Below are 25,477 nucleotides of genomic sequence, written 5' to 3'. Positions count from 1 at the left end.
AAAGCATTCACACTCTACAGTGGACATCATGGCCATTTTATTTGTTCAGGCTAGCTTCAACAATACAAGATGAAGAAATAGGGTAGGCAGGGAGCAGGGAGACTAGGGGATTGGAGTAAGGCATGAGCTAGCAGGCACAGTGGTTTCACTGTCTGCTTGTCTCAGAGAATAGTTCTCTTGCAGCTGAGCCTCTTTCAAGATCCAGATTATCAGCCCAGACAACCTCCAAATAGAACTTCTCCATTCTCCTCTTCTCTCCTATAAAAGGAAGACCCCAGAGCATGGCCTCCCACTCCCATGGAATCTATAATTTAAACATGGGTTCTCTGGTTTCTATCTCTCTGGAACCCAATTTCAGGCTATCCCCCCTCCCTTTATCTGTTCCTCTTCCCCAGTTCTCAGACCTCTCCCAGGCAGCATGTCATTTTCTGCCTTGAAGGTTCTTTGAAGAGGGAAAATCTTGTGCTTGGAGGTAGGAGGTAGAAGGTAGAGAAATGGATGGACAGAGAATCCAGAGGATGAAGGTGAGGAGTATATCATTGCATCAAATCTGGCTCCTGGGGGAAAAAAATTCTCATTCCTGAGGTCACCAAGGCTGAGATGGTCCAAAGGAAGCCTGCAGTTGAAAGGTGCCAAGAACATTTTGTCATATGTCCACTAACCCACTGGAGCCCAGAGAGCTATGAAAGCTAGAGAATCTAACTCTCAGACCTGCTCAATTTACTCTTCCTCTGCAAGAGGGCTTAAGGAGGCAGCTGGTCGTTTCCCTTTGCCCTCTGAGCCCCCATGTACCCAACGTTGTTGGATGTCCCAAATCTTTTATCTATTAAGCATCAGAATAATCCTGGCCTTTGCTGCAGGCCCCTTCAAGGCCTACAGATAAATTCCTCAATCTCAAAACTTTGGCAGGATTCAATAACAGTATCTTATTTTTACACAAAACTTGCCCCTCTCTTAGTTTGTGTTCCTCATAAGATTCTTGTGAGGTAGGCAAGGTAGATATTAACATCCTCCCTTTTCTAAAAAAGGGAAAATGAAGTGGTCTGTTCAGTATGGCATAACTAGATAGTGATAAAGGCCAGAGTAGTACCCTGGTCCAGAGCCTCCAAAATCCAGTCAATGTTTACCAGATGTTCAACCTGTGTGTGAAGCTCATTTCTAAATGTATCACACCACATACCACAAGAGAATTAAGGATCAGCATATCCCTGCTTCCTTTAAGACTCAGCATAAATTCCATCTTCTGCAGGAAGTCTTTGGAGATTGGCTTTCATTTACACCACACACACACACACACACACACACACACACACACAAATACACAAATACACACTTATAGATAGCTAGTTAGCTATTTGTACACACAGTTATTAGCATATTGTCTCTGCCTTTAGAATGTGGGTTTCTTAAGGTCAGGGAACAGGTTTTGCCTTTCTTTTTTATCTCTAGCACCATTCCTTAAGCAAGTGCTTAAGACAGTAAGTTTTTGTTGACAGATTGATTACCACCCAGATGGAATGGTAAAATACTCCACTCCTTCTCTCCCATCAGAACACCCATATTCTTCCTCTCTTTTCTTCTTTAATTTGCCACCCAAGGGACAGTATCAAGTAGAATTTACAAGGAAAATGACTTCACTACATGTCCCCACCTCAAGAGGCCAGCACAATTCTAGGTTGGTTCTGGGGTTGTGGACCTTGGACTAGAGAGGTTTTTGGTCCTGAAGCCCAGCCCTGACTGACCATGTTCTGCTGTTATCATTGATTCTGTGGTCTATTTGCAGGTTTGTGTCTGTAGTTTTGTAGGGTTCAGGTTGTATTTTGCCTTTGAATGGACCTGCTCTCATAGGGCATCCCCAAAACAGAGAAATTCCACTTAATGGCACACTCCCACCTGCTTCTCTTCCATGGATAGTTGGTATCTATGTTATGAAGTCACCGGCTTGAGGGTAGTACCCTCATGATGGAAGCTACTGCTCTTCTCAGCTTCAGGCACCTGTATAAAGAGAAAGTCACTGGGCCACTTCAACATAGTGTCTCCCAATCCTTTTCTATTGCTCTATGGTGGTTGCAATGAAGGGGTGTTTCTGATAAGAGTCAGTCAAGCTAACTGGGGGGTGGGGGGGAGAATATCCTCCACAATTGACATATGGCATGTCACAGGTGCCACCTTGTGGTCATTTAGAATATTACACATCTCTACATTGACGTCTTTCCACCAGATAAATCCTTCTGCTTCTCAGGCTCAAACCACTCCTCAGCCTATTGGTCTATGGGGACAAACTTCATTTTTAGAACTTTTGTTAGGCCAAGATTTTATGTTTTATTGCTTTTGGCCATAAGCCATTGAAAGAATTACACAGCAAAGATAGGTATACTGTGATCTTTAAGATAAATTATGAAGGTCAAAACAGAACAAAATTAGAATGAGTTTCTGAGGGTAAAAAGAGGTAACATATTAGAATTGGTTACATAAAAGGACTCGTGAGACTAATACATTCCCTTCTCATTTTAATAGTAATCTAAAATAGCTTCAGCTCTGAATTTTTAAGCAGTCAGAACAACTAGAGAGACTAATAGTTAGATAGGTATCCATGTTGAAGATTGAATATCCCACCTTTCCTGGAGGTGTTGAAGTGCAGACACTAGTTAAGATGATTCCCAAGAGCCATATTCCAGTTACTCAGGGCAGAATTAAAGGTAATGTGGTTCCTTCTTATTGAAAGCCTCCTCATATAACAGTTCAAATTTTTGGTTAGTAAAAAAACAGAATAGCATAGATAACAGAATAGCATAACATGTTCCTAAGTTCACAGATTTAGAGCTGGGAAGGATCTGAGAAATCATCTAGTACAACCCCCTCCTGGTCCAGAGAAATTAAATTACTTACCCACCTAAGGTGATCTAGAGGGTAAATGGCAGATCTTGGATTTAATCTAATAAATTTAATTTCTTATCCCAAATTCAACAGTCTTTCTGAATTTTTGCTGAATTTGATAAAGGTAATGGTATCCCTCTCCTGCTCAGGATCAAACCCTACTAATTTGTATTACTTGAAGGGAAATAGCAGAGATTCTTAAAAGTATATTTTTAAAGTAATGAAGTCTTATGTTTTTTAATACATTAGGTAGGAGAATTGAGATAAGAGTTCTTTAGGGGATTTCATTTCATGACTTGGAAAGAATTACTTTTAATTTGATGCATGCAGTTCCTTTCTCTACCCTGGCAAACACTCTATCAGTTTCTTAATACCATATCCAGGTGTAGCTACTCTACCACTCAAACTTGTAGATCAAGGTCCACAACATACCCTAACTCCAGTTCCTGTTCAATCAAAGAGTCTGAGATCCTTATTCAGACACCCCTTGCTTGTAGTTCAGTTTTGCAATCCTAGTCTAATCACTAGTACCATGAATCATTTGACTGACTCCCTGGCTGATTCTTCAATGATTTCTGACATATTTGGGGGTTTTTGTCTTGAATTCCTGGACTCTCAATCTCTAGTGTCTGTTTCTGGTGGCTGTTAGCTGAAAAGCCCTTAGCTTTTATCTGGATCCCTGAACTCCTAGCCTCTTACTTTGCATATTACTATTCAATCTTAGGGCAATCCTTAATGACTTTTGCCTGTTGATTGACTACCATGTAATATATGGTAGAAATAATAATGAATATTTAGCTAGTTTGGTAGTAATCTAATTTATGGTAGTATGATTAAAATATTGGTCTGAGTTGATAAGCAAGATCCAGAACACAGGAACTTGGTTATTATAAACCATATATTAGGTATATTAATGAATATTTAACTAATATAGTAAGTAGTAAATATACATAATTTATAGTAATATATACATAATATATGTAGTAATACAGATATACTAGCCCATCTGAGTTCACAATCAGGATCTAGAACCTAGAAACTTCGTTAATGCTAGATAACCCTTCTTCTACCCATAGCCTACAGTTAGATGCCCTCCCTCCCCAGGGTTTCCCTGGTCATATAGGAATGACAGAAGATAATTGTATATATATATATATATATATATATATATATATATATATATATATATATATATATGTGTGTGTGTGTGTGTGTGTGTATGTGTGTATATATATTATATATATATAGTTACAATTATAGTTATACTAGTTTACAGAGAGGTTTTGATTTTTTTGTGAGAGGATAGATATCAAAATGGACAGATATTAATATTTTATGCCTAAGAGAAACTCAATAAAATTTTTTTTAAACCTAGTGAAATAAATTCATTTTGGAATATCTTTTAGAAAATAGATAAGAGTAAAAAAAATTGGATTATCCCTGATTCATTTGAAATTACCTAATTTCAATTTATGATTTAAAAAGTCTGAAATAATGAAGTTTTATTCCATATTTTACTTATACTTCTGCCCTGATTATCTGGAACACAGCAATTGTCTCTTGGAAGTCATTTTAATTAGCACTCACTTTGTGTTACCTGGATGTATTACAAGCTCCAAAAAATATACTTTCCTTTTGCCTCTAAGATTCAAAGAGCAAAAGAGCATTTTTGTTTCCACAATCCCCAGTAGCTAAGGAGAATTTCACCTGCTGACCAAGTTTCCGTCTATCATCCTGGTCACAGACGGTTATTTCCTGATTTTATAAAATAAAAGCAGCAGTAGAGCTGTATTGGGATAGTATTGCTTATCCTTTGACACTCACCTCCCAATAGACCTCATCGTCAAAGCAATTTTCATCTGCAGCCTGTCCCCAAAATGGAAGTCTCAAAATGAAGCCTTAAAAGAAAATCACCCAAGACAGGGTCAAATGAGGAAATAAACGAGTCTTCCTTCTCTCATCCTACTCCTTTTCCAAGAATGTCCTTATTTCACGTCTCCACCTGACCTATTCTGCTGAGTCAGTCTAGCTTGGTCTCTACATATATAGATATATATGAGGAACATTGGAATATCCATATATTCAAGACTTTCCACAATCTGCCACCCTTTCCAGACAAATCTCACACTAATTTCTTTTAAATGAGCTACAATTCACTGCAATAAGCTCTGGTGAGTTCATACATGTCCATGGAATCCTACCTCCACTTCTTATTCATCCCCCATGTCTGGAAACCCATGTCCACCTTCTTGCTTCTTTCTTCCCCCGTTTTTAATCCTATCTCTTCTACTCAATAGACATTTAGATGGTGCAGTGGCTACAGCAGTTGTCTTAGAGTCAGGAGGACATGAGTTCAAATTTGACCTCAAACTCTGCATGACTCTGGGCAATTCATGTAACTCTGTTGTTAACCTTAGTTCCTTATCTGTAAAATGAGCTAGATAAGGAAATGGCAAAATTCTCCAGTATCATAGCTGATGAAATCTCAAATAGAGACACAATGGAAATGACTGAACAACAAAAACAAAACTCCTACTCAATTGAAATGCTACTTCCTTCAGGAAGCTTTCCCAGATGCTTTGAAACCAATGATTCCCACCATCTGAACCCTAACAAGCAAAACTTGCAAGGCAATTTTCTTCTTAGGCAATTCTTATGTGTCATATAATATTGTAGTGATTAATTTAGAGGAAGATAGGGACTGGTCCATGATTTCATTGGCATAAGAAAGTTCCAGAAGAGGAAACTCCCTCTATAAGTGCAGGACAGCATCTTCTGTGATTTATAGTTTTAGAGATTTGCCTAAAGGACTGAGAAGTTAAGTGGCTTATAGGATTTGAACTTTTCTCTTCTTTGATTTGAGTCCTGGTCTCTTAATCACAGGACCTTATACTGTGTAGTATGCATGTCCTTTACCCCCTTCCTAGATTTGAGTCTCCATGAAAGCAAAGATCAAGCTTGATTTATTTAATGTTTGTATGTTCCCTAGCTTCTAGTTCCCTGATTACAGATGAAAATTCAGCAGAGGATGAGTGGGGATTCTTCTTTCTTCAGAGGCACCTTCTACCTTGGTCTATCCTTTCTGACTTTTGGGCAGATGGGAGCTGATATTTTTAATCTCCAGTGTTAAAGTTTTCTCATCCACCAAAGGAGCTGGTGCTATTGTAATGCCAAAATGAACCACAGAGTGGCAACAGCAAGATACAGAATGGAAAAGTGAGCTGCAGCTCCCCAAAGAGGAAAGAATAATTATTGAAATTTACATAACATTTTAGGGTTTGCAGAGCTTTTTTTGCATATGTTCGTTCAACTTGAGTCTCCAAAAAAAACCTGTGAAGCAGGTACCACAGGTGTTATTACCTCAGTGCCCATCAAATAGTAAGTAAGGGCTTAATAAATATTTCCCATTTTTCGGAGAAGGAAACTCAGGCTGGTAGAGTTGTAATTTGCCCCTGGTTTTATAGCTAGTATCTAAGGCAGGAGTTTAACCCAATTCATCCCGATTCCAAGTCCAATACCCTCTCTACTATATGTTACTCCCACTCTAATAGGGAAGAAAAGTATGGTTTCTATATTAATCCACAGTCCAAATGTGACCTCTTCAACATCCTATAGCTCCCATTTCATCCAAAATGTAACTTACACCTATAATACCACAGCCTTTCCTCCTTATGCATTACCCAAACTCACCTACTATGGCACCTCCGACAAAGGCCATGGCCAGAGACACAAAAATGCCAGCTGCCTGGTATTGTCCCTGCTTTTGGGGGTACCAATTACTTTTGGAGCCTTCAAAGTCAAAAGCTTTCTTGAGCCTAGAGAAGAAGAGGAAGAAACCCCCCCCCCATAAACTTAGACATTGGTAGGGGTTGAACCTCTGGGTACCTAAGCAGAGTAGGGACTCAATAAATGCTAATTGTTGATGGTAACCTGCTTCCTTGGTGGATAATGCCTCCAGGTTTAAATAGTGATATATTCTCAATGCTTGGAACTCAGTTTCTTCAACTATAAAATGAGAGGGGATTGAGCTAAGTGACTCCTAAGCTCCTTCTAGAGTAATATTCTAAAATTCTATTTAGATCCTCACTCAAACTGAGATGTAGGTTGGAAGGCATAGAAGTCTAATAGAATCATTTTTACCTTTGGATTTCCATCCAGCAGTGCTTTGACCATATAGTTTAATAAATGAAGAATTAAATTGAAAACAATTGAGGAATAGGTAGGGGGAAAATATGGGAGACCCCTAAGAAACATTGGAGGAGTGACCCTATGTGGGTTGGAATTGAATAGAAATAAGTTAATGTAGAAACAAAAGTTATTGAGGACCCCAGTTATCCTTATCCCCTGTATCCCATCCCCACCTCACCCTTCTCGTCCATATACAGCTATACTAGCTTCATTGGCAGTGACGGCACCTACAATACCCCCAATGATGCCTGGCATGCCATGCAGATTGTTGATGCCACAGGTGTCTTGAATATGCAACCGAGACTCCAGGAATGGCTAGGGAGAGAAAAGTGTTGTCTGTGAGTCTGGTAGGGGAGAGGGAGTTCAGAATCAGCCAGTTCCCATCTAGAAATGATTCCTTCATCAAGACCCCTCCCTTCATAACTTATTTTTCTTCCTTTATCTCTTTCCTCTCCACCACCATAGGCAGTCCTTACTGTCAAGTAGACAAAGCCCACAGTGGATACAATGCCGCAGATGAAACCAACAATAAGAGAACCGTAGGGCATGAGCATCATCTCAGCTGCTGTCCCCACAGCCACACCACCAGCAAGTGTTGCATTCTGGATGTGAACCTGTTGGGGAAGGGGAACATAATAATTGCCACAACCAGGAAATCTCATCCCAGGACTGAGCAGAACTAGAACCTGAGACCCTGGGAACCTGGGAACATTCATTTAGTAGGGCCAAAGTCAAGAAAGACAAAAATATTATTTAATACTGTAATGTAGTTGACCACAGCTTTGTGTTCAGATTCTTTTATTTTGCATGTGCATATATAACCATTCCAATGTGTCTGTCTACTCCATAAATATTTTTATGTAATATCAATCCTTTATATGTTCCCACCTCAGGGTATCTGGATAGCATTATACATTCTAGAGGACTGTTTCAATAAGGTTTTATTTTCACAAAGGTTAGCAGGAATGAATGTAAACATGGTGCATACACCCTTGTACACACACCTGTGTAGTGTGATCTAATTGAAACTGAAAAGCCCTACCTGTTCCCAACCCAACCTAAGTTCTTCTCTCACCTCCTTTTTGAACTGAGTCGTTATCAAAGCATCATTAATGGAATTAGCCAATCTTTCTCAAACTAATTTGATCATGGACAAGAGAGTACTAGAATATGTTTATTGACAGACTTTTTTGGGGGGAGAGGAGGACATGATACATGTGACAGACTTTTAGATTTACTTTACATTATTAATACTTCCTTAAACCCAGTCAGTCAACAAAACAATAAATCAAGTTTGTTGTTCAGTCATACCCTACTCTTCATAACCCTGTTTGAGGTTTTCTTGATAAAAATACTGGAGTGGCTTGTCATTTCCTTCTCCTGTTCATTGTACAGATGAGGAAACTGGAGCTAACAAGGTTAAGTGACTTGCCCAGGGTCTCAAAGTCAGTATCTACAGTCAGATTTCAACACAGAAAGAGAAATCTTCTGATTTCAGACCTAGCACTCTATCCACTGTACCTCAAATCAAGTTAAGACATTTGCCAATGTCCAGGTGCTCATACTGAAAATTAATAATAAGAGCTGGCTTCAGCATAGTTCTAGCCATGGAACACTCCGGTAATGGAAGTATATTGAAGCAGTTCACAAATGTTGGTCTAGGAGAATCCTCTAGAAGTTTTACCCTCAGTTCTGGGTATTACATTTTAAGAAAGACTTGTTACTCATGAATTACAAATCAATTCTCTTTTTACCACATCATTGTGTGCTTCAATATAGCTGGATGGTGTTTGGAAAATGGTGATAGGTTTTAGTGAGCATCAATCAAAGGAACTGTGCATGTTTAATTGAGAAGGAAAGATGGGGGAAAGGATAGCTCTCCTGAAATACTTAAAGAGCTATCAGATGAAAAAGTAGACTTATTTTGCTTGGACTGGGTCCAAGCAACTTGGACCCTGACTAGCAACAATAGAGTCAAAGGTTTAGAAGCAAATTTAGACTTGATGGGGGGGGGGGGGATGACAGAAGTCATATCCAGAAGTCAAATTGTGTTGTTTTACATTCTCCCTCATGAGAGATTTTTAAGCAGAGACTAGATGACCACTTCTTGGGCATATTGTAGATAGGATTCTTATTTAGGAATGGATTGGATTAAATGAACTCTAATGGAGTAAGATAGACTTCTAACTCTATTGGGAAATAGTCCTAAAATAGGTTAAATCAGGAGAATTTTGTAATAAAATAGAGAAAATTCAGCCTTCTTATATCACACTTAATATATTTTGTTTTATATTATAAATTTTTATGTAATTTAAGAGGAAAAAATTTTTAATGCTATCAGAATTTATTGATGATACCCTTATTTACATGATGCAGAATAGCTGGGCTCATGAAACATAATAAATGAAAAATAGAGAAGAATATTGTCTCCAAATAACTTATGTTAAACTGTCCAAATACACATTTGTTACCTAGGGGTAAAAAGTCTAGATGCTACCTTGGATAGTATATGAAATATACTTGGACAGAGTATGAAATACAACATTGGAAAGAAGAAAGCAATGGTAGCCCAGAGGGCAATATGGAATATGTTCCAAAGACACATTTCACAATTGTATCTAGAACTTAGTCTCTCTCTCTCTCTCTCTCTCTCTCTCTCTCTCTCTCTCTCTCTCTCTTTCTCTCTCTCTCTGTCTCTCAATATTATTTAAAATTAAGAGTTTGAGGGGCACCTAGGCAGCACAGTAGATAGAGCACCAGCCCTGGAGACAAGAGTACCTGAGTTCAAATACTACCTCAGACACTTAATATTACCTAGCTGTGTGGCCTTGGGCAAACCACTTAACCCCATTTGCCTTGTAAAAAAACTAACTGAAATTAAGAGTTTGAGCTCCCATTGTACATCAGTAGACATCAACCCTCTGATGATCCATCTGCTTTCTACTCATGAGCTCATATAATCTAAGATTTCACCTAATTCTGATTTTGATTACTGTGCTTTACAATATATAAAGCCCTATGCTAGAGCCTTTGGATGAGTATATAAAGGCAAATAAGAAATTATTCCTATCCTCAATGAAATTAGATGATAGGAATAAAACAAGTGCATTGATAACAGCTTTTATTCAGACTGAAAATACTTTTGCTAACTTAGGAAGAAGTTTTTTGAGTTGCAATGGGTTCAACTTTGGGCTACATCATCCCAAATATCAAAGATGTTTCCTGACACCAGAACCCTCCCCATACCTTACCTCCCACTCACCATATCAAGCTTGCCCTTCCGTTGAAGGGCACTGGAGAGGGCCACTGTGGTGAGTACACAGGCAGCCAGGGAGCAGTAGGTATTGATAGCTGCCCGGTGTTGAGCATCTCCATGGTTGGAAACAGCTGAGTTAAAGCTAGGCCAGTACATCCACAAGAACAGGGTACCTGTTACAAAGGAAGTTAGGTACTAAAATAGTTTATGCTACAAAGAATAGTATTAATAAAATGGAAAAAATTGTTCATGGATACCAAGCCCTCTCCACCAGTCCTGAAACTGAACGTCTGTCTACCACAGTGTCTGCCTGTAGGACACATTGGGGAAAATGTGGAATGAGGTTCCCTAGGTACACAGGGACAGAGTCTTTATATTTCAGGGAGAGAATAAATAATCCCAGAAACCCTCTCTCTTTATTCCACCACCATGGATATCTCTAGGATCCTATGATTCGCAAGTTCACTAATGGGAGAGACAGTTCCTGAGTTTTAGATTGGAGGGCAGGAATAGGGGATAGGTACTACTAGCTTCTGAATATCTCACCAGGTAGATAGAGATTTTGAAGGTCAAATAAAGCCTCTGATCCCACCAATGTCAAGGCTGAATTTCTCACCAATCATGGCAAAGAGGTCCGAGAAGTACACAGAGCTCTGCCTCTCCTTGCTCTGCTCCAGGTTGGGTCGGTAGAGGATCCAGGTCACTGTAAGTCCAAAATAGGCCCCAAATGTATGGATGGTCATAGAGCCGCCGGCATCCTTTACCTTGGGCATGAAAATGAAGAGTCAATCCTTGCTTGACTGGGTCACTTCTCTCTTAAGGACAAATGTTGAGGTCCTAGGAAGGATATCAGTTTTAATCAGTTCTCAAAAGGCTTAACTATTAAGGAAGATAGGCTTGAAACCATCAAGGTTTCTTCCTTCCTAGGCTCTCTTTCTCCCCATTCTTCTACTATATCCTCTCCTGTCATATCCACTCACAAATAATCTCTGATTTATTCTGAAGTTGAGATCAGACCAAAGGTAACCAAGAGGTAACCAGACAAGGGAGGAGGGATGAGTCTCTTGGACTGAAAGCCCAAGGACTAAATAGATTCTGCCAGGGTCATGCTAGTCTACTTTGGCTCATCTAATTTAAAATCACATCGAGGCCAGAGTGACCTTACCTGAAGAAGATTGAGAAGGATGAACTCATTCACTGAAAAGAGGGTCACTTGGAACAGAGTCATGAGGAGCAGCTGGATGGGACTGACCTTGCCAAGGATAGCTCCGAAGGCCACACAGACAGAGCCTACACAGAACTCAGCATTGATGAGACTGTAAGGAAAAGTTTCGGAGGAATTTATGAGTTGCCTTGGGCACCCAAATAGCATGAGATCCCTGATGTGAGAAAGTGTCTGGGAACCCTAGATGAATTAGAAATCCCTTCAAGACAGGGAATGTACCCTCAATTTTTTCTTAAGTCCAAATTGCTGAAGTGGACATTCAAGACCTTCTTTGATCTGTCTGATAACTTACCTTGTCCAGCCTTATTGCCCACCCTTCTTCTACATGTGCCCTACATTCTAGTTGAAATGGAGTAGGTGTTGACTTCAAATTCTTATGAACTAGGACTGGAGACAGGAAGACCTGGATTCAAAGCCTGCCTCTGTCACAGGCTATGTGACCATGGGAAAATCATTCTTAACTTCAGTTTTCTCTTCTATAAATGAGGGGGCTGGACTATGTACTTTCCATTGTATTTTTTTTTCTTGCAAGGCAATGGGGTTAAGTGACTTACCCAAGGTCACACAGCTAAGTAAGTATTAAGTGTTGTAGAATGGATTTGAACTCCGGTCCTCCTGACTCTAGGGATGGTGCTTTATCCACTGCACTACCTAGCTGTTCTCTTCCGATGTACTTTCTTGCTCTAAACTTATGATCCACCATGCCTTTCCTTATACCCTTCACCATACAGAAAATGTCCTTTTAGGGAATGGCCTTTATTATTCTCTTCACTTAACCACCAGGGGCATCTCTGGTATCCCATGATCTGAAGGTTCACTACCAGGAGGTACAGTTCCTGAGTTTCAGATTGGCAGAAGTGGGGGGGTAGATATTGATAGCTGCTGAACAGGTTGCCAGATAAACAGAGACCTCCTCCTTCCTTAACTTCTCCAATTAGATATGATTTCTCCCTCTTTTGAGCTCCCATCACAATTGGTTCACTTACTACATCTATGGGTATAGACAACTCATTTCTTCTACTTGAACTCTAAGCTGTTTAAGTTCTGGATCTAAGCTCAGTTCAACCTGACATTCCACCCAGAGCTCTAAACACAGTAGGTTTTTATCAAATGGAATCTCAAGATAAAGGCAAAGAGGAGATAGAACTAAAAACTAAGGACTTACATTTATTTATCAAACTGCAGGGTAGGAAGATTAGGCTACCTGACTTAAAGTTTGTAACAGATGGTTTCAAGACATAAAAAAGTAATACTTTAACTAGCAGGGAAGAAGAGAAGATTTTAGTTTCAAGTTAAATGGAAAATCCAGTCTTCTTTAGGGTATAGTAGCTAGTGACTTATTCAGGGTCACACAGCTATCAAATTTCTAAGATTCAAATTCAGGTCTTCCTCACTCTCCATCCAGTATTTTCTATGATCTCATTTCATCATCACAACAATCATGTCTAGTATACAGATAAATCATTACTAATTCTCTTTTGGTATCTGAAGAAATTGAGGTCCAGTGAAAGATCAAATTACACATTTTCTGATTCCTCAACTATTGTTCTTTCCATTACCAGACTTTTGAGATTGTTATCATGGGTAATGATGCTTTGGTTAGTTGACACATTCCCAAGGTGATGCTACTAAACAAAATACTAGGCTGGATAAATAAGCGATTCAATGTGGCATTTCTTATGTTGTCATAGCAATATTCAATCCTAAAAAAGACTAGAGGATTCAACACCCAAACACAGAAAGATTGGCAGTAAGTATCCCCTCCAACTTTCCCTAAGGAAGGGCCAGAACTTCCAGTAATATCTAGATCCCACTGATGTCTCTTCCCCACCAAACAACCCCCAGGACTCAGTGAAATTATTTGCATGGCAGAGTTGTTTAATATATGTTAGTTGAATGGAATTATATTTGCTAGTTAATAGTACAGAGAGGACTCTACGTGTATCTGTTGAGTCCTAAAAATATGTGTGAGATAGGTATATGGAGTAGTTATGCTAGACACTGTCTCAGTATGTGGTTTTGAGCAAGTCATCTTGCTTTTACACTTCAGCATCTCAGTTGCTTATAGTTATTGAATATGACATTCCATTTCTCCTGCCTTCTCCCAATGCCTTTGTTCAAGTTACCCACCCTCCCTGTGCTTCGAATGCAATTTCTTATCATCTCTGTCTCTTCGTTCATTCATTCAATTCAATAAACATTTATTAAGGCACCTATTATGTACTAAACTCAGTTTAAGTTACGATTCTTTCCTTAAAGCTTTCCCTGATTCCTCTAGCTGTCAGTGCCCTTTACCCCACAGAATTATGGTGTTTTTACTTTAGATATGTTTACTTGGATTAGTTTGGGTTTATATTGTTTCTTCCTCTAGTAGAATGTAAATTCCTTAAGGGCAAATACCAGTTCACTTTTTTGTGGGCAGGAATAGTAGGTCCTTAAATGCTTGAAGAATGAATGATTAATGGAATTATAAGATAAAGTAATAATAGTACATGGTGATTGCTAGGATCCTTCCCTGGTTTTTTTTTTGTTTGTTTGTTTTTTTAAGGTTTTTTTTTTTTTTTTTTTTTGGAAAGGCAAATGGGGTTAAGTGGCTTGCCCAAGGCCACACAGCTAGGTAATTATTAAGTGTCTGGGGCCAGATTTGAACTCAGGTACTCCTGACTCCAGGGCCAATGTTCTATCCACTGAGCCACCTAGCTGCCCCTCCTTCCTTGTTTTTTTTAAATTTGAATTCAGATTTTGTGATTTCGAAATGTGATGAAAGAATGTTTGAGAGGGTTGATTCATTCCCCCAAATCTCCTTCAGAATCCATGCCTTCCACCCCAGTTACCCAGTCCCTCTTACTTCTCCACACTGAGGAGGATGTAGCCATCATGGAAAGAGTGGAACCAGCCTTGCATCAGTAGTGCCCACTGGATTCCAAAAGCCGCGAGGAGGAAATTAAAACCAACAGAACCAAAACCATAGCGCTGCAGGAAGGTCATGAGGAAGCCAAAACCCACAAAGATCATAACATGGACATCCTGGAAACCTGAAGAAGGAAAAGTCAGGAACCCTTATTACAAAGGCAACATGACAATTTAATGTTTTAGGTCTCTCTATGCCTCTAGCCCTTCATTATAAATAAATGGGTCTCCTGAATTGCCTTTGACAAGAGATCCATACTCATGGTTCATTATCTTGTCTGCTACTGGAATCCAGGTATAGGGCAATGTGCTTCCCTAGAGCAGGCTAGACAAACCCAATAAGTAAAATGTGAATCTGGAAGAGGAGGTGGTGTAATCATAGGTTTAGAAATCAAGAGTTAATTGTGCTATGAGAAATGATGCTCTCAGAAAACCTGCCAAGACTTAAATGAACTCATGCAAAATGAAATGAGCAGAACCAGAACAATGTGCCCAATAACAGCAAAAACTGTTAGAATGCTCTACTATGAAAGACTTTGCTTCTCTGATCAAGGTAAAAATCCAAAATCATTCCAAATGACCCACAATAAAAAATGCTATCCATCACCAGAGAGAAAACTGATGCTCTGAATGCAGATTGAAACATATTAAAAAAAAAACAACCAAACCGGTGGGGGGGGGCTGTGTTTTCTTCTGCAACATGATCAATATGGAAATATACTTTGCCTGACTTTACATGTATAATCGACATCAAGTTGCTTATCTTCTCAAGGAGGAGAGAGAGAGAGATACTGAGGAAGGAGACAATTTGGAACTCAAAATTTTAAAAACTGAACATTACAGATTTTTTTACATGTAACTGGGAAATATTTAATGAAATTAATAAAAAAAATTTTTAAACAAATCAAGAATTGGTCCTTCAGGGAAAAAAATTAGTCCAGTTCTGGATTCTAGAAAACAGGGGTATTGGTGATTCAAGTTCTAGAACAAGATTAGAGGAGGCACTGTGGTTACATCAAGTTGAAGAAGTGAGAACTTCTTAGAGTAAAAGATCTAATCTCTTACTCTTGTATATTTGCTTGATTGTTTTCTCAAGAGGAAGTCATACCTTATTAATGGAAAAACCTTAGCTTTGAATATGTAGAACTTTGTCAGCAAGGTGATATCTCTGCTTTGTAGTAAGCTGTCTAGATTTGCCATAACTTTCCTTCTAAGGAACAAGCATCTTAAAATTTCATGTTTATAGTCACCATTTGCAATGATATTTGAACTCAGAATATAAAATCTGATACTTCTTCCTTTTCTTCTCCCTATATTTGCCAGGAAGTCACAGGACCAATTGCCTTTATTTTATTTTATTTTTTTAATGTTAAGCTTCAAGTTGGCTTTTACACTATCCTCTTTCACCCTCATCAAGACACTTCTTAATTCTTCTTCACTTGATGCTATCATAGTGGTATCATCTGACAAATAAGATGATCTAGTACTGTCATTTCTTGCAACAATTTGGTGTGATACAGAGTCAAAGGGTTTAGTGTAGTCAGTGAAGAAAGAACAGATGTTTTTTCACACCTACTCTTTGACTTAACAATGCCACTACTAGTTCTGTATTCCAAAAGAGATGAAAAACAAAAAGGAAAAGGACCTATATGTACAAGGATATTTATAGCAGCTCTTTTCCAGTGGCAAGGAACTGGAAATTAAGGGGATGTTCATCAGTTGGGGAAAGGCTGAAAAAATTGTATATGTGATTAGGATGAAATGCTATTCTGATATAAGAAATGATGGGCAGGTTGCTCTCAAAAAAAAAAAAAATCCTGGAAAGCCTAACAAGCTAATACAAAGTAAAATGTACTATGTACAAAGTAGCAGCAATATTTGTAGCATAATCAACTATAAGTGATTTAGCTTTTCTTAGCAGTACTGTGACCCAAGACATCTTTGAAGAACTTATGATAAAGAATGCTACCCATCCCCAAAGAAGGAGATGGTTGTGTCTGAATATTAACTGAAGCAAACTTTAAAAAAAATTTTTTGAGGTTTTTTTGGGGGTGGGTCTATGTTTTTCTTTCATAATGTGACAATTATGGAAATGTTTTGCATGAGTATACATTTATAAACTATATCAAATTTCTTGCTTTCTCATTGGGGGAGAGGAAAGAAGAGAATTTGGAACACAAAGTTTTAAAAATATTAAAAATTGTTTTTACATGTAAGCAGGGAAAAATAAAATACTAAAAAATAAATTTTTAAAGAATAGATTTTTTTGCCCCAGAACTTCCTTTTTTTTTCATAATTCAGAAATTCTTATCAATTTTGTTTCTATTTCTGCCTTTTTGGAAACTAAGTCCACTCTTCTGGTAATTCTCAGGTCATATATTGGGTTTTGTTTTTTGGTAAGGCAATGGGGTCAATTGACTTGCCCAAGGTCATACAGCTAGGTAATTATTAAGTGTCTGAGGTCAAATTTGAACTCTGGTCCTACTGACTCCAGCACTGGAGCTCTATCCACTGTGCCAGCTAACTGCCCCAGGTCATATATTGTTGAAGTATCACTTGCAGAATCTTAAATATAACCTTGTTAGTGTGTGAAATGAGCACAATTGTTCAGTAATTTAAGTGTTCTTTGGCATTGTCCTTCTTTAAGATTGGGACATATATATCTTTTCTAATTCAGTAGCCATTGTTGAGTTTTTCTAATTTGATGGTATATTGAGTCCAACACTTAAATAGCATCATCTTTTAGGATTTTAAATAGTTCAGCTAGAATTCCACCAAACTTATTGTTAGAAATATTTATCAAGGTCTAATTGACTTCATTCTCCAGAATGCATGACTCTAGATCAGGAATCATACCACCATGGTTATCAATGATGCTAAGATCTTTCTTGTATTGTTCTTATATATATTCTTGCCAACCTTTCCATATCTTTTCTACTTCCATTAATTACCTTCATTAGCTTTAATATATGAAAGTTCCATCTACATAGGGCAGATGTTCTGAAAAGGCTGTAACCAAACTAATCAAAGATTATGCCCTCCTGCTTTCTCATGATCCAATGATATTTAGGATGAAAAAGAAAGATCACAGATCTGGTTCTATGCTGACTTCTTTTCCTCAAACCAACTACTTAATTATTATCTGGGCATTGCAATATTTATTTGGATTTGAGAGTCAAGATGGACTTGGGTTCAAATCCTGTCTCTAATATTTACTACTATTTCCCTATTTCTACTTATATTTTTATATGCCCCTTGCTTCCCCAACTAGAGCAGATTTCCTGAGTGCATGGATGGACTATGTCTTAGAAATCTCTGTATTAATCTGTATTACTTTTACAATAGAGTAGGTTAAATTAAATTTTTATTTATAAATTATAAATTAAATATTTATTCATCTTGATGAGGATTATTGTTGCTTTTATACTAGCTAGGGTAGGTAATTCTCTGACTTTTGGCCATTGGTCAGTTTTCTAAACAGACAAACCAAAATTTACTGCTTACCCCTCTGGATTTGATATTAAATTGACAAATAAAATTTGTAAAAATCTGATCCTTCCAGGTGAAGAACCATTCTGCCATCCTTACCTGTGTGAGTCATTCTGAGGTGGCATTCTCATAGCAGAGGAGTAGATGCCAGGCACTTTGCCACCTGCAAGTTTCTAGTAATGGTTTTGGCTTCCTTCCCTCTGTTCGTCTCCTCTCGATTCAATTTAAAAAGCTTTTACTTAATGCTTGTTATTTACTTAGAGTCAGTTTGATTTGGAGGGAAAATCACTGAAACTGAATCTGAGAAAGTGGGTTCAAATCATGGATCTTTTATCTACCAGTCTAACCTCAGGTAAACTATTGAACTCTGGGTAACAGTTTTTCTAACTGTAAAATTAAGTTGCTAGACTACCTCTAAATTCTATTATTCAATGAAACATGGATAGTCTAACCAATTTGTTACATGGATATAGACTCAAGATGTCTGTAATATTTGTAGAAAATTAAAAAACTTTATTCTATAGTATCCTATATATATTTATTCTTTACTTGTTTTTTAATTTATGGAATAAAATCAAGCATTTCCATATCATAGTATAATCCAAAAGATGATTGCACATCAAACTGCAAATCAAAAATGTACAATTTGCTATTCCTTTTAAGTATATAATAAAATTCTCGTGTAAATTTCTTTTTTTCCCTTTTTATTTCCTTCCTCCCCTACTCCTGCCCTAAAGATGGCAACCATTAGATATGGAGTAGCTAGCCTAGAGTCAGAGGACCTGAATTCAAATTACCTAGTTGTGTGACCTTGGTCAAGTCACTTAACACCACTGTCTTAACCCCCAAATACCCTGGATAATAAATGAATAGAGGTATATATATATATATATATATATATATATATATATATACACACATATAACATTATTCTATACATTCTTCTATTTATCAGTTTTTTCTGTGGTTGCAGATAGCATCTTTCTTCATATGTTCTCTATAGTATCTCTGGTTAAAATATTTGCACACCTGTATTTTGAGGTAGTGTGATAGAGGGGCGAGTCTTGGTCTTGGAGTCAACCAAGACCTTAAGTTCTAATCTTTTCTCTGTCATTTCCTTATCTTTGTGACCAAAGGAAAATCATAACCTTTCTATGCTTCAAATTCCTGATATTTTAAGAGAGAGAGAGCGTAGGGGATGGGGGGGCAGTAGGAGGGAGGAAGGCTGATAGTAGCTTCAGTACCTACCTCACGAAGTTTTTATGAGGATCAAATTAGCATAATTTATATACTTTGTAAGTCTTAGAATATTATATAAGGCTTCCCAAATGTCTTAGAGCCATTTTAGGCTTTTAAAAAACAGCTTAAGCTACTAAACTTATTTTACTATTAATAATTGAATATTTTACTTTTATATATATATATATACACATAATTTTATTTTATACATTTAATAAGTTTATTATTAAAAATAGTTTTAAACTTAACTAAGACTTTTTGAGACACCTTGTATATAAATCAATTATCAAGATGAGCAGTTATTTTGGTATATAAATACTTAATTTCAGTTATAATAATGATGATCATTACTCAGCATTTTAGCAGGAACATACCTGGTTAGAGATGGGAGCTGTGACTAAAGAAATGAAAAGGATGCATAGTCGGCAACTGGATAACATGTGAATTTATATATTATTAGGTGCAAAAATCAGTGGCATGTACAGCAGATGTCTCAAGGATTCAGAGAAAGTAGTAGGTGTGGCCTGAAGTAATCAGGGAATACTTCAAAAGTGTTTTTCACTAGGTCTTAAAGCAGGGGTAGAACATCCAACCTGTAGAGTATATAAGGTCTGCAGGCCATACAATGTCTACACAATCATTGGTCTTGCCCTGCCAAGACAACCACAGGTGGAACTCGATATTCAATAAATCTAGAAGCTTTTTGAAGTGAATTAATTAAATGTTTAACCAAATATAGCAGGCTAATATTTAAGTTTTGGCCCTTAACAGAAAAAAAGTTCCCCTTCCAGTAAAGGATGGATAGGATTTAAATAGGTGAAGAGAAGAGGAATGGTTTTCTGGCAAAGACGTAAACAGTGAATAAAGTAGTTAATGTACAGCGCAGATCTCACAAAACAGGTCAACTAGTCCTCAAGATTCCCAATCCTGAGGCAATTCAGGGTGCTAAGGCCACCATTATCTTCTCCTATATGCTGGAAACATTTGGGTTACTAGGTATAGACCAGTTGGAAAGAGTCTTAGAGATTATTTCCTCATCTCTACCATTTACTATAGCACTTGAAGTTTTAAAGTTCTATAGCACTATACATGCATTATTTGCTGCCATTTTACATATGAGGAAACTGAGGCTTAGAGAAGCAGCCTTACCCAAGTCATTGACATTTTCTGAGGCAGGATTTGAACTGAATCTTCTTGACTACAAGTTCAACTCTAGCACCTACAGATGAAGAAACTGATGCCCAGAGGTAGAAAATTATTTGCCTAAGGACAATTTTTTATCCAATAAAGCTAGAATAGCACCAAGGTAAATGATTGGTGGACCACAGGGGTAATCAGAATTCCCCCGGATTTTCCCAGGTCAATCCTAAAAACAGTCAGTATGTCAGTATTCTTATTCAAATAACAGAATCTTTTTATCTCTTCCCTACTCATTCTTGATACCTATTGTTTTTCTATCACATTCATTTTCTTTCTTTTTTTTTTGCAAGGCAATGGGATTAAGTGACTTGCCCAAGGTCACACAGTTAGGCAATTATTAAGTGTCTGAATCTGGATTTGAACTCAGGTACTCCTGACTCCAGGGTCAGTGCTCTATCCACTGCAATACCTAGCTGCTCCCTTCCCTACCCATTTTTTTTTAGGTTTTTGCAAGGCAAATGGGGTTAAGTGGCTTGCCTAAGGCCACACAGCTAGGTAATTATTAAGTGTCTGAGACCGGATTTGAACCCAGGTACTCCTGACTCCAGGGCCGGTGCTCTATTCACTGTGCTACCTAGCCGCCCCTGCCCCTACCCATTCTTAATAGATCTGTCCCCAACTTCAAAACTGAGGTGTAATCAGAAATTTTTATGGCTATGCAATCACCACAGACTGTGCTTCAGGAAAGCAGTCCAACTACAACATAAGTCAAGGAGTGGGACAATGTCCCCTGACATGAGGCTGCAGCCCAAGAGAGAGAAAGAAAGGAATATAGAGTGGGGGAGTGAGATGCAGTACTAAATAGGGAGAAACTCACTCTAACCTGCCATTTTAGTTCATAATTCTGGGTGTGTGATAAGCTGTCTTGTTTTTATTCTGCCATAACATTATTGGCATCTTGAGCACAGCCCAGTTTAACTCCATCTTTGATAATGGTTCTGCTTCAGAGCAGGTCATGGAAAGACACCCCCACCCCAGAGGACATCTTGCCTAGCTTCTAGTTCAGGAAGTCACCTTGATACTCCTGACAAAGTAACATCTCATTTCTACTTAAATGCTTTTAGTGATGAGAGTCATAGCCCTTTCCATTGCTGGTCAGCTCTATTAGAATTGCTCAGAATCTGATGCCCTATAAAACCCCTAGGAAAACCAGGCTTGGCTTTTAATGCAAAACAGAATAAGTCTAATAACTCCAGCATCACGTATTTAGAGCTAGAAAGAAGTTCAGAGATCATCTAGTCTACCCCTTCATTTTACAGATGACAAAACTGAGACTCAAAGGGGGCAATGATTTGGCCAAGGTTGTGCAGATATTGATTTAATAGCAATCCCAGAGTCCTGTGTTTGACTCCAAATCCAGTGCTCATTCTCCTGTATCTTGATGTTTCTCAATATGTCTATAAATATTAAATGCTAATAGGAAATAAATGTCTAAAAATAGAAATATAAAATTACTACCATGCTATTGGGACTACTGGGTAGACTAATAGAGCACTGGATTGGGGATCTGGAAGATTTATCTTCCTGAGTTCAAATCCAGTCTCAAACACTTATTAGCTTTGAGACTCTGGGCAAATCACTTAAATTTGTCTCATCTATAAAATGAGCTGGAAAAGGATATGGTAAGTCATTCCAGTATCCTTGTCAAGAAAACTTCAAATGGGGTCACAAAGAGTCTGAAATGACTCAACAACAAAACCACACCATCCCTTTTGCCCTCATCAAATCATTTCTTCTCCAGAATCCTTTACTTTGCTCAAGGATCCTATTTTTTTTTATCTTTTTGTAATGTCTCTAGATCCCAAGCCATCTTGGTTCTCATCCTTTATTATTCACTACTTTGTTATCAATATCAATCCTCCTGGGTTACTGCCCTCAGCTGACCCAGGCTTCACTAGGGACCACTGGCTGAGAACTCTGTGGCAAATCTCCTCAAATTAGCTAAGGGATTAAGATTAAATTCTCAAGAGGTATTCCCCAACTGGCTGCTGTGACTAGTAGTACACCATGGGTAAGCCTACCCTCTCTACCACCCCTTCCTTGTATGACTTTATCCTGCTTAAATCGATCTCTCCAGGGAAAGCAAATGAGAAAAACTAGCCCTACTAATGGGGGGGGGGGGGGTGAGGGGAAGGCAGGGAACTCCTGCACAGGTGCTAGCATTTTCTTGCCAAGAATTGAGAATAAGTTAATAAATCTTTGCCCCTCCCAACCTATTAAAATGTTTACAACCCCTTCTTGACCTAAAGGAATAGAAAGCTGAAATCAAGAAACCAGTTTGGTAGAAAAAGATCTATGCGTTCCTTTCTTCAGAAACCTTCAGTACTGTCTGTTTCCTCTGATTCAAGCATTTAAGTCAAAAGACGTCAAATCATACATCAACTCTGCTAGAGCTAGATTGTATATATGTTTGGCAGAATTATTATTAGAAAGAGAAGGGTTATTTTGGCTACTTAACCTGAAAGTATCTGAAATTCCACCATTAGAGATTCATTTCTTTGATATTTTTTTCTTCAAGACTCCTCAATTAAAATGCAAATACCCACAGGTGGAGTTAAGACCTTACACTAGATGTGCTTCAGGAAAAGGTGGAGTGAGAGTAGATTAGGGTGACATGATCTGAGAAAACATAACACTGAAAAGAAAAAGAGGATCCTTATTTTACATTTTTTGCCTAAAATCTATGTAGATATGCTAACATATATGTCTACATGTCCTGTGGATTATTTGTATCCTAGGTAAGTAATGAGTGTATGTATTTCTCTCTATGGAATTTGCTTTGTGATCTTAAATAGACTCCCATGCTCCCATAAAGTGTTTCCCTTTCCCCTGTTTCTCTGTCCCTGCTCCAATTCACATCCTGGTGTCTAAAATCTATTCTCTTTTTTTTTCCTCATTCATTCTCAGGATTGGCAGAGAAAGCTTTCCTACCTACCAAGTGAAAGTGAAGAATCTGACAAAAAAAAGTTTTCTTTTGGGTCTTTACCTCCAAGCCAAATGGAATGACCAGGAGAATGTGGTCTCTACTTTTTCTAGGCCTCACTACTGCCATGATCTGAATTTCTATGGAATTATCACAAATCAAATACAGGCAGCCCTTGGTTTTTTTGCCCGTGTTCTTCAAGTATTTACTAAGCATCAGAATGGTGCCCTGCTAAGACCATCCTTGTAAACACTTTGAAGATGTATAAAACAAAAATCCAGGAGTGAGGTAAGGTCTTTAAGATATCCTAATGTCAAATCCAATGGCTAATCCCTGAGTAGCCTCCATCCTTTCTAATAAATAAGAGATAAAAGAGGGTCATAGCAGATTGCTTTCCGTGGGGGGTGGGGGGAGGGAAGTAAGATGGGGGGGAATTGTAAAACTCAAATAATATCTTTAATAAAAAAAAAGGGTCATAGAGAAGAACAGGTCAAGAAGACGCCCTGGGTACTTTGAACCCAAAATATACTGCTACACACACACACACACACACACACACACACACACACAGAGCAAATTCTTCCATCCCTTAGGAATTTTTCCAGGTATTTTGGTTGTACCAGATATAAGACAAGGTTTACTGGCAAAGAAAGGACATTCTTAAAAGGTAGTGAGTTAGACTACATTAAATTGCTTTCTGTCAAAGGGACGGGAGGGAAGGGAGAAAGGGAAAAAAATGTGAAACCTTGCAAAAACATGATTATTGAAAACTACTGTTGCATGTAGTTGGAAAAAATAGATAAATAAAATATTAAAATGCAATAAGTTCAATATTGTTCCTCCTTACCCTTTTTTTGCTTTGAAGGAAAACATACTAACTAGACCTTCCCTGGCATACCTTTCTGCTTCTGTTCTTATCTTAGACAACCATTTCCCACTATCCCTCCTTCCCAATAAAACCAGACCCTGATGAAGTCCTTTCCAGTTTAAACTTTAAGAAATGTGGAATATGGACTATGAGAATGAGGAAGACTGCCCTTTGTACCTTCTGAACCCAGAATATTTGCCTCATGGTAAAGGCTAAAAGGTGTTGCCTAAGACAAATGTGGAGTGGAGGCATTAACCAAACTCAGGAAGGGATTTTTATAGGATGCCAGAGAAGGATGTCAGTTGTCTTGAAGGCAAATTCTTTATTTTTACTTACTTGGATACCGGTAGTAGAAGTCATTCTCTATATCGCTGGAAATGTTGCGGTGTTTCTTCTCTTCAATCCAGTGAGCATCAGCCTCAGGATTGTAGCGCACAAACACCCCAAAAAGGACCACCATAGCCACCTGTAAGATGAAGCAGATGAGTGGCAGTCGCCACCGAAGGTTAGTATTCCATGCCATCTTAGGTGACTTCCCTAGCTGCTGTCCTAGCAGCCCAACCACAGGCACCCAGCAGAGGATGAGGAGCTGAGTATCCAGAGTGCTTGGTGCTCTGATGGCTTTGAGGAAAAAGGATATCTTATAACTCAGGGATGGAGGTGTGGCCAAGGAGGGCAGGGATCACATTGCAGAGCAATGAGGCAAGGTTATGAGCTGACATGTTCTATCTCCTGCTCAGAGAGATGGGGTTGCTGGGGACAGGTTCTTGGGCTTTTCTCAGTGGAAGATAGAGGTCACACCAGGAACCCCTCAAGATCTGATCTTGTGTGCTCCTATCACAGGATAGGAGTGCTTCAATGATTCCATCTGTCTTTAGAAGGGAGAAGTCTTCTGCATATGGCCACTGGTCCCCTATCTGATAGTGAAGAGAAAGCAGAGAAAGGTCAAGAGGTAGTAAAGAACTATTACCAATGAGAGCAGGAAGATTGGAGGATGAAATCACCACCTTTAATTTCCAGTGGGAACTAAATAAGGGCAAGATTTGATATTGATTCTGACTTGGTAAGGAAGAAAAGAGAATGGATTCAGATTTTAGAGCTTCTTGGGTTCTCATTTCTGGTCCTTTTAATTTTTTTTCTTGTAGAAATATAAAGTGTATTATATGCCAAATACAAGGATAGAGAGAAGGGGAATCAGATATTCTTTTTCCTCCAGTACAAATGCCCTAGGTAGATGTAAGTCTGATCAATTCATCAGGGTTTGGGTGTAAAAAGCCTTCATTCAGTTCAGTACCCTAATAC

At 38.3% G+C, this 25,477-nt stretch overlaps 1 protein-coding gene across 1 annotated transcript; it reads right to left on the bottom strand.

Annotated features, from left to right (window-relative positions):
- On the bottom strand, nt 1-24,786 carry RHCG (Rh family C glycoprotein). The gene is made up of 11 exons (XM_074234110.1): nt 24,512-24,786; nt 14,395-14,581; nt 11,487-11,637; nt 10,938-11,085; nt 10,328-10,494; nt 7,542-7,679; nt 7,244-7,380; nt 6,568-6,692; nt 4,702-4,775; nt 1,894-1,995; nt 1-616 (listed from the first exon to the last, which is right to left on the bottom strand). Exons 1-10 carry the CDS (start codon nt 24,696-24,698, stop codon nt 1,927-1,929), a joined length of 1,383 nt encoding a protein of 460 aa, XP_074090211.1. The 5' UTR covers nt 24,699-24,786; the 3' UTR covers nt 1-616; nt 1,894-1,926.
- Between the last annotated feature and the right edge of the window lie 691 nt (nt 24,787-25,477).

Source organism: Macrotis lagotis, chromosome 4 (genome assembly GCF_037893015.1).
Source record: "Macrotis lagotis isolate mMagLag1 chromosome 4, bilby.v1.9.chrom.fasta, whole genome shotgun sequence".
NCBI classification, from domain to species: domain Eukaryota; kingdom Metazoa; phylum Chordata; class Mammalia; order Peramelemorphia; family Peramelidae; genus Macrotis; species Macrotis lagotis.
Note: the sequence above shows the minus strand (reverse complement) of the source record. Positions and strands in the feature narration are given on the sequence as shown.